At 59.5% G+C, this 7,470-nt stretch overlaps 1 protein-coding gene across 1 annotated transcript; it reads left to right on the top strand.

Annotated features, from left to right (window-relative positions):
* The first annotated feature begins 828 nt into the window (after window positions 1–828).
* On the top strand, window positions 829–5,509 carry Snai1 (snail family transcriptional repressor 1). Its single transcript, XM_004663869.2, has 3 exons — window positions 829–967; window positions 1,555–2,076; window positions 4,562–5,509. Exons 1-3 carry the CDS (start codon window positions 886–888, stop codon window positions 4,744–4,746), a joined length of 789 nt encoding a protein of 262 aa, XP_004663926.1. The 5' UTR covers window positions 829–885; the 3' UTR covers window positions 4,747–5,509.
* Window positions 5,510–7,470: the final 1,961 nt, after the last annotated feature.

A 7,470-nucleotide genomic window follows, 5' to 3' on the forward strand; every position in this document is an offset into this window, starting at 1 on the left:
TCGACTGTCACAGCGTCCAGCGTCTTCCCCAGCACCTCTCCATCAAAGGGCACTTCCCTTTGCATTATAATCGTGCTTACTTCGGCTGCCTCCCCCACCGCCAGCTCCAGGAACTCCGAGCCCCCAGATCGTCCAGGGAGCTCGGAAAACATCTGCAACGTGAATCAACCGATGCTCTGTGTGTGTGTGTTTTTGCTATGCCAGACTGCATTGCAAAAAAAAAAAAAAAAAAAAAAAAAAAGCATTTTATGTCGCCAGCGGCCAGGTAGGCTGTCCATCTCCTCGCGTCCTCCCCAGCCCAGCGTCTGTCTCGTCCCCTCTCTGTGCCCGCCAGCCACACACGAGGACACGTCCTCGCCTCCCCCCAAGCCGAGGCTCAGGCTGCTGCAGGTCAGGTGTCGAAAGCCGCCGCGGACAGCGCGGCCGCCAGGGGGCACCAGAGGCGCTCAGACGAGGGTAGCCGAGCCGGGCAGCGCCGGGTGTCCCTCGGGGTGGCGCGGGGGGCGGGGATCCCCCCTCCTCCTCGTCCTCGCCGGGCCGGGCCGGGCCGGGCCCCCGCCAGCCAGCTGCGGAGACCAGCCACGCTGTGTTCCCAGCCGGGAAGGGAGGAGGAGCCCGCGGTCGGCTCCCAGCGCCACGCGGCGCGCGGGCCCCCGCCAACCCCCCGGGCGCACCTGCTCGGGGCGTGACCTCCGGCGGAGGCGAGCCTGCGATTGGCTCGGCGTTGACAAAGGGGCGGGGCCCGCGCGCAGCGCCACGCCCCCTCTCCAGGTCGGCGTATTTAATGGAGTTGGCGGCGCCCCTTCGGCTCACAGCGCCGTCGTCCGGCCTAGCGGGTAGAGCTCTCTGCGCGACCCGGCGACCCCACCGGCTTCCTCGGCCACCATGCCGCGCTCCTTCCTCGTTCGGAAACCCTCCGACCCCCGCCGGAAGCCCAACTACAGCGAGCTGCAGGACTCTTCTTTGGGTCAGTGGAGGGGATGCCGGACCTCGGGGAGGATTGGGGGGCGGGGGTAAGACGGGGACACGGGAGTAGGCAGCGTATTTTTTTTTTGGGGGGGTGAACCTCCCGAGGAGGTCCGGGGCCGAGCTAGCTGAGAATCGAAGGACGTTGTAAGGAGATGGGTGAGAGGAAGGCTCCGCGGAGGACGCGGCAGGTGGATCCAGAGCCCCGGATCTTGGCGGTTGGGGGAGGCTGGGTGGTCGGCCAGTGGGCTCGGGGAGGGGACCTGTGGCCGGGAGGGGCGGGGAGCTCCGCGAGTGTAGCCGTGCCCGCTGAGAGTCCGGAGTCCAGGGCTGGGGGAGGGGCGGGAGGAGGGGCGCGGTGCGGAGGGGGTCCCCCCAGCTGTTTGGGGGGGTCCTCGTGGAGAGGCAGTCCTGGCGCTGGGTGGCGAGGGGCCCAGGGAGGGCAGGAGTCGGTCCACCCCGCTCCTAACCTTTCTGCCCCTCTGCTGAGCCTAGCTCGCTGGGCTCCCTGGCCCCTTGGTGCTCTGGGACTCATCTTGCGCGAGATTGGATCAGTCTGACCCTGAGCTCTATCCCGTCTGTCCGCAGAGTTTACATTCCAGCAGCCCTATGACCAGGCCCACCTGCTGGCGGCCATCCCGCCACCCGAGGTCCTCAACCCGGCCGCCTCGCTGCCCACCCTCATCTGGGACTCGCTCCTGGTGCCCCACGTCCAACCGGTTGCCTGGGCCTCCTTTCCGCCCCGGGAGAGCCCCAAGGCGGCAGAGCTGACCTCCCTGTCTGACGAGGACAGTGGCAAAGGCTCCCAGCCACCCAGCCCACCCTCGCCGGCCCCTTCCTCCTTCTCTTCAGCCTCTTCCCTGGAGGCCGAAGCTTTCGCTGTTTTCCCCACCTTGGGCCAATTGCCCAAGCAGCTGGCCCGGCTCTCGGTGGCCAAGGACCCCCAGTCTCGCAAGGCCTTCAACTGCAAGTACTGTAACAAGGAGTACCTCAGCCTGGGTGCCCTCAAGATGCACATCCGCAGCCACACGCTGCCCTGTGTCTGCGGGACCTGCGGGAAGGCCTTCTCCAGACCCTGGCTGCTGCAGGGTCACGTCCGCACCCACACTGGTGAGTGTCCCCTAGAACTGGCCATGCAGTTCTTGTTCTCCAGACTTCCACTTGAGGTTCAGGGACTTGGCCCCTTGGAGATGTTTGGCAGATACATTCATTAGCCAAGCAAGACAGACTTAACTTCCCAGGCTCTCACCAGCTAAACAGGGTGTTGTCAGACTATCTGGCCCTGAATCCTCAGCTGAGAACTTCACGCTCTGAGGCTCAGTTTCCCCACTTCTAAAGTGTGTCCGATCACCTCGTGGGGGTTTCGGTTTGGTTTAGTGCAAGTGCATGTGAAAGCAACGTTTGGTGCGGGGAGAAGCTCTTGGAAATAAAACGCAGATGATCCTTGTTTTGTTTCTGTACTGTGGGACCTTGGGCAAGTGATTTAATCTCTGAGTGGATTATAACAGCACATGCTCCATGGAGTGGCTGTTGGAAAGTTTCTGGAAACGAAGGAGAGGTGGCAGGCACCCTGTGTAGAGTTTGGACGGCGGAGGCTGCTGTTTAGGGGTGATGCGTGGAGAGAGTGCTGAGGAGTCAAGGGTCATGACCAGGCCTTGGGGTGAGGCTAGTCAGTTGGAGGCTGAATTGTGCATTTTTTTACTGTCTTGGGCAACCCTGAGCAGCAAGGGCCAGTGAGGTGTGGGGGGGGGGGGGTGGCATCATTATTATGTGACTAAGGCTACCCAGCCCATTCCTCTGGCTGCCCAGCTAAGGGGCTCTTCTTGTGGAGGATTGAAGCTCCAGGGTGCTGGGGCTGCCCTCCATTTGGATGGGCCTTATTTTAATGTAAAGGCATGGCTCAGACAAAACCCTGTTGAAATGCACCACCCTGTCCTCCTGAGCTCCCATTGTGTGTCTTAATGGTGGCCCAGGGGGTAGGGCCAGGACGGGTGGAGCAGGTGCATGGGGCAGCGGTGCCCAGCACCTGTTACAGCCGCAGCTGCTGGCCCATGGTGAGGCAGGCCCCTTTAATCCAGGGGGTATCGCATGTACAGTGCCCCCCTCGGCGGCCTTTGTCCCCGCCAGCCTGGTGCCGATTTCACACTTGCCAGGAGCACCATAACACGGTCGTCTGGGGAATGGGGGCATGTGAGGAGGGGGGAGGCGATATGCTTCCTTCCCTTTCTTCCTGTATCCACAGCCTCCCAATCTTGTCCTATAATGCCTGCTTCTTGTATTCCGGTTTACTTCTGATCACAATGTGGTAGGCTGAGCTTCACCTGGCCTTTGGGTGGGTGTCATCACCCCCACCTGGTAGATAGACCCAGATTCTCCTCTTAGGTCTGCATAGGTGCTTGGTAGCAGGGAAGTGTGGAGGAGCTTCTTCGGGAGCCCCTTAGGTCTGGAGGCGTCCTTCCCTAGGGACCAGGACTCCCTGCCCTGCCACGTGGCGGATTTCCATGTATCTATACGCCCTGAGATGGAGCCTGCTGTGGCTCTGTGACTCCCTGCTGGGTGGTTGTGGCAGAACCCTCCTGGGACCCCTCCACTCCATTCCACCTCTCACCAAGAGTTGATGGAATCATTCGCTTCCCAGCTTTTCATAAATTCCAGCACTTGGCTTTTACCAAAAGGGTGGTGCTCTGTAAGCTCGCAGGCTGAGGTGGGAAGAGGAAGGAAGGATGAGATTGTGCAGCGCTACGGGAGCGTGCTTGGCATCTAGTAGGAGAGCCGCACGTGTTTGACTCACCTATTGGTTTGAGACAGTGTCTCACTGTGGAGGCCAGGCTAGCCTCAAACCTGAGCTGATTACTCTCCTTCAGCCCCTTGAGTGTGGGGATTCCTAGCATGAGGCACCACACCCAGCTCCTTTTTATTTCGTAGAGCAGGCTTGTTTGTCCTCCAAGCCCTTATTGAGCACTTACTGTACACACAGCGTACGTGCAAGACTTCTTGACACAGCCCTGGCCAGGTTAGATGCTGCCAGGGTCTCGAGTGTCTGTTGTCTCCTTGGGGTCCCAGGCCCTGGGCTGTGGCCCAGAGTGAGCTCAGGAGATGCTCCTCCCCTCATGAAACTGGTCTGATGGGGACAGACGGGCTGGTGGCAGAGGAGGAGAGGCCTGGCCAGCTCTGGGATGGGGGTGGGGAGGCCTCGCCAGGCCACCTCTTAAGCTCTGTCCCAGACAAAGTAAATCAAGGAAGGACTCCAGGACTGATAATGTGGCCACACCACAGTATGTGCAGTGGTTTAAAGTCAAAGGCTAGGGAGGCTGTTGGGTGACCCTGAACCTGCTGCCTCTGCCTGTTTTCCCATCTGTAACATGAGGGCCACAGAAGGGTCAAGTGACAGGCACCTGTGGCACGGGGAGGACTGTTACTGCCCCTGTGACTTGGGGGAGCAGGCAGAGGCTTTGAAAGCCCCTGTAGCCACTGACACGGGGAGCAGCAAAGCTGCCTGGTTTGCCAAGGCCTGGCTACGTGGGCTCCAGAGGCTGGGCAGGGTGGCGTTTCCTTGTCGCAGCCTCCCGAGCTCACCACCCGAGTCTCTCCGCAGGCGAGAAGCCCTTTTCCTGCTCCCACTGCAGCCGTGCCTTTGCTGACCGCTCCAACCTGCGCGCCCACCTGCAGACCCACTCCGACGTAAAGAAGTACCAGTGCCAGGCGTGTGCCCGGACCTTCTCCCGGATGTCCCTGCTCCACAAGCACCAAGAGTCCGGCTGCTCCGGGGGCCCGCGCTGACCCTGCCACCCCCGTTTCCCTCCCAGCGCTTCCTGGCTCCCTAAGGAAGGACCCGTCCTCCCGAGCCCCGGTGTCTGGCTGCTTGGGTCCTGGACTCTGCCGAGGCCACTTCCGGTTCTCCTTCGCTCCACGGCTGTTCAGGTGCCTATTTCTGCAGACAGTGTACGCAGGGCCTTCTGCCTTGGATTCCTCCCAGCAGCCAGCTCGGGAGCACCCTCCCCCCCAGGCCTCTGTGGGTGTGTGTATCCAGAGTTGGGTACCACTGCCTGAGCCACAGGACAAAAGCCAACCCACTGACTGGGATGCCCCCTCCCACTCACGGGACCCCCCACCCCAGAAACCTTCAGGTCGCTTTCCTGGAGGTGTGAAAAGCTATGCAATAAGCCCTCCCCAGATGTGTGCATGGGACCTTTCAAGCTGGTCGCTGGACAGACATGGGGTGTGTCTAGACCTCCAGGTGCCCCTGGGCCTGGGCCACTATTCGAGAATCTTGTCTTCCGGACACGTGTTCAGTGGCAGTTTAACTCAAGGGACTGACTGATGGCCATCCCTTGCTAGGGGCCAAGTGGGGTGCTTCTGCCTGACCAATATGTCTCCCAGAACTATTTTGGGGCCCAATAGGCGGGCCTGGGAGGAAGATGTTTACATTTTTAAAGGTACACTGGTATTTATATTGTAAACAACATTTTGTATTGAAACATTTTGTATAGTTATTTGTACAGTTTATTGATATTCAATAAAGTGGTTAATTTATATACTAAAACGTCTCTGCTTGGTGAGTCATATAAAAGGTTCTGGAAGGGAGGAAGGGACCAGGGATTTCTGGGGCTTAGATATTTCTGACTTCTACTGTCAGGGACCCTGGGACGGGAGTCTCCGGCTTGGTGAGCATTGGGGAGACTGCGCAGTTCCTGAGCCTTCTCAACTCGCCAGGCCAAGTGGCCTGCCTCTGCAGTGGCAGGTCTCCCAGCTGAAAGAGGATGTCCTTCCTGTTCCCAAGGGCCTCCCTGTCAGGCAGGCCCACACCTCTGTCTGGCTGCTGGGTACCAAATGGCCTTTGATGCAAGGAAATGGGCTGGCTGGAGCCAAGGGGGTGAGAAGCCAGGCCAAAGGGTAGGGGTCACTCAACTTCCTGCTCAGAGGCTGGGAGGACCTGGGCTGGGGTAATTCACTCCTGGCTAGTTGGCTGTGGTGATTTCAGCTCTGGGGGCCTCCTGGGGCCAGGAGAAAATGAGTGTCCTTTCTGAACACAAAAGGTGCCAGCTTCCTGAGGGGAGCTGAGCAGGCGTCCGGCCTGCGCTGCTCGGGGGTTCTCAGCCCAGCCAGAGTCAGGGCTGGGGGTGGGGGAGCTCTGTACTCCAAAGGAGAGATGAGTCTTTCTTCTAAACAGGAAATGGTGACCCACAGGCTGGGAGCAGCCCGTAATGACTTGCAGCTTTCCTCCCAAAAGGAGAGAAAAAAAAAAAAAAGTTCTCTAACAATCACCAAATTGTGGAGGGCCTCCCTGAAGGGATTTAGGGAGGTGGCATTGGGGGGCTGGCTACCAGCTGGCTGAAGGCCTACTGTGTTCCCCTATAGTCAGCCCACACAGTAGGTGTATGGACCCTGACCAATGAATGACTTCATCCAGGCCCTGAGGGATGGGACGGGCCTCCAGGGCAGGAGCTCAGAGCTGAGCCTGAGGTCCATGCCTCAGACTTGGTCAGCATGGCTCTGCTCATGCTGCAAGTCAGGTAGACCTGCGCTGTCACCTTTCACCTGTGCCAGCAACAAGCAAGGCCTTCCCGTCCTCCAGGCCCCAGTTTATGCCTCTGGCGACCAGGGGAAACAGTAGTGCCGGCCTCAGGGGGACACACAGTGAGGAAAGCAGTCCGTCAGTCAGGGGGACACCAAGAGCCTGGCTGTGTGAGGCCCTGTGAACAGTCACTACACTCATGGGTTTTATGTTCGAGTGGGGGAGACAGAACACAAACAAGTCATTAAATAAACACGCTGCTTTCTTTCCTGCAGAAGTGCCAGGATGGAATGAGGGCTGGGGAGGCTGAGAGGCAGGCGGAGCTCCCACCCAGGCCTCCAGAGTCCTGGGGAGGGTTGACATTCCACCGAGACTTGGAGAGAAATGATGGCCTCGCAACCTGGGGGAAGGGACAGGGGAACCGCAGACCGAGAGGTTGGAAGGAGCTGACCCTGAGCGAGACCTTTCGGCGGCAGAGGACTGGAAGCCGGGGTGGAGGGAGATCCCAGGGCTGTGCCGAGGGAGCCGGACTGGGGCGCTTCAAAGCCAGAGACCCGGAGGCCGCTTTCCCTGGGGACCCAGAGCAGAGATCAGGGTCAGGGAAGAGAGCGGTGGGAGATAACGGGTGACAAGGGGCCAGGCACAGGGCTACGGTGGCCTTGGGAATTCCGACTGGATTGGAGCCCACCTAGCAAAGTTCACTCACCTGAACACTTGAGAGAGTTACTTGGTATCTATCGGTGGACCTCAGTGTTGGGGGGTGGGGTCAATGGGGCACTACGGTCTCACAGGACATGGCAGGTGGGAACTGGGGACAGGCAGCAAGATGTTGGTCACTGGGCTTCGCCACTGCACAGTTTAGGACAATCCACTGAGAAAAAGTCTGTCTCAGGGAGGGGAGTTGCAGGAGGTAGAACTGGGATGAGTCGAGAATTTTAAAGCAGAAATGATCATTTAGGGCTGGAGAGATGGCTCAGGAATTAAAGCAC

The sequence above is a fragment of the Jaculus jaculus genome, chromosome 8, assembly GCF_020740685.1.
Source record: "Jaculus jaculus isolate mJacJac1 chromosome 8, mJacJac1.mat.Y.cur, whole genome shotgun sequence".
In the NCBI taxonomy this organism is placed as follows: Eukaryota; Metazoa; Chordata; class Mammalia; order Rodentia; family Dipodidae; genus Jaculus; species Jaculus jaculus.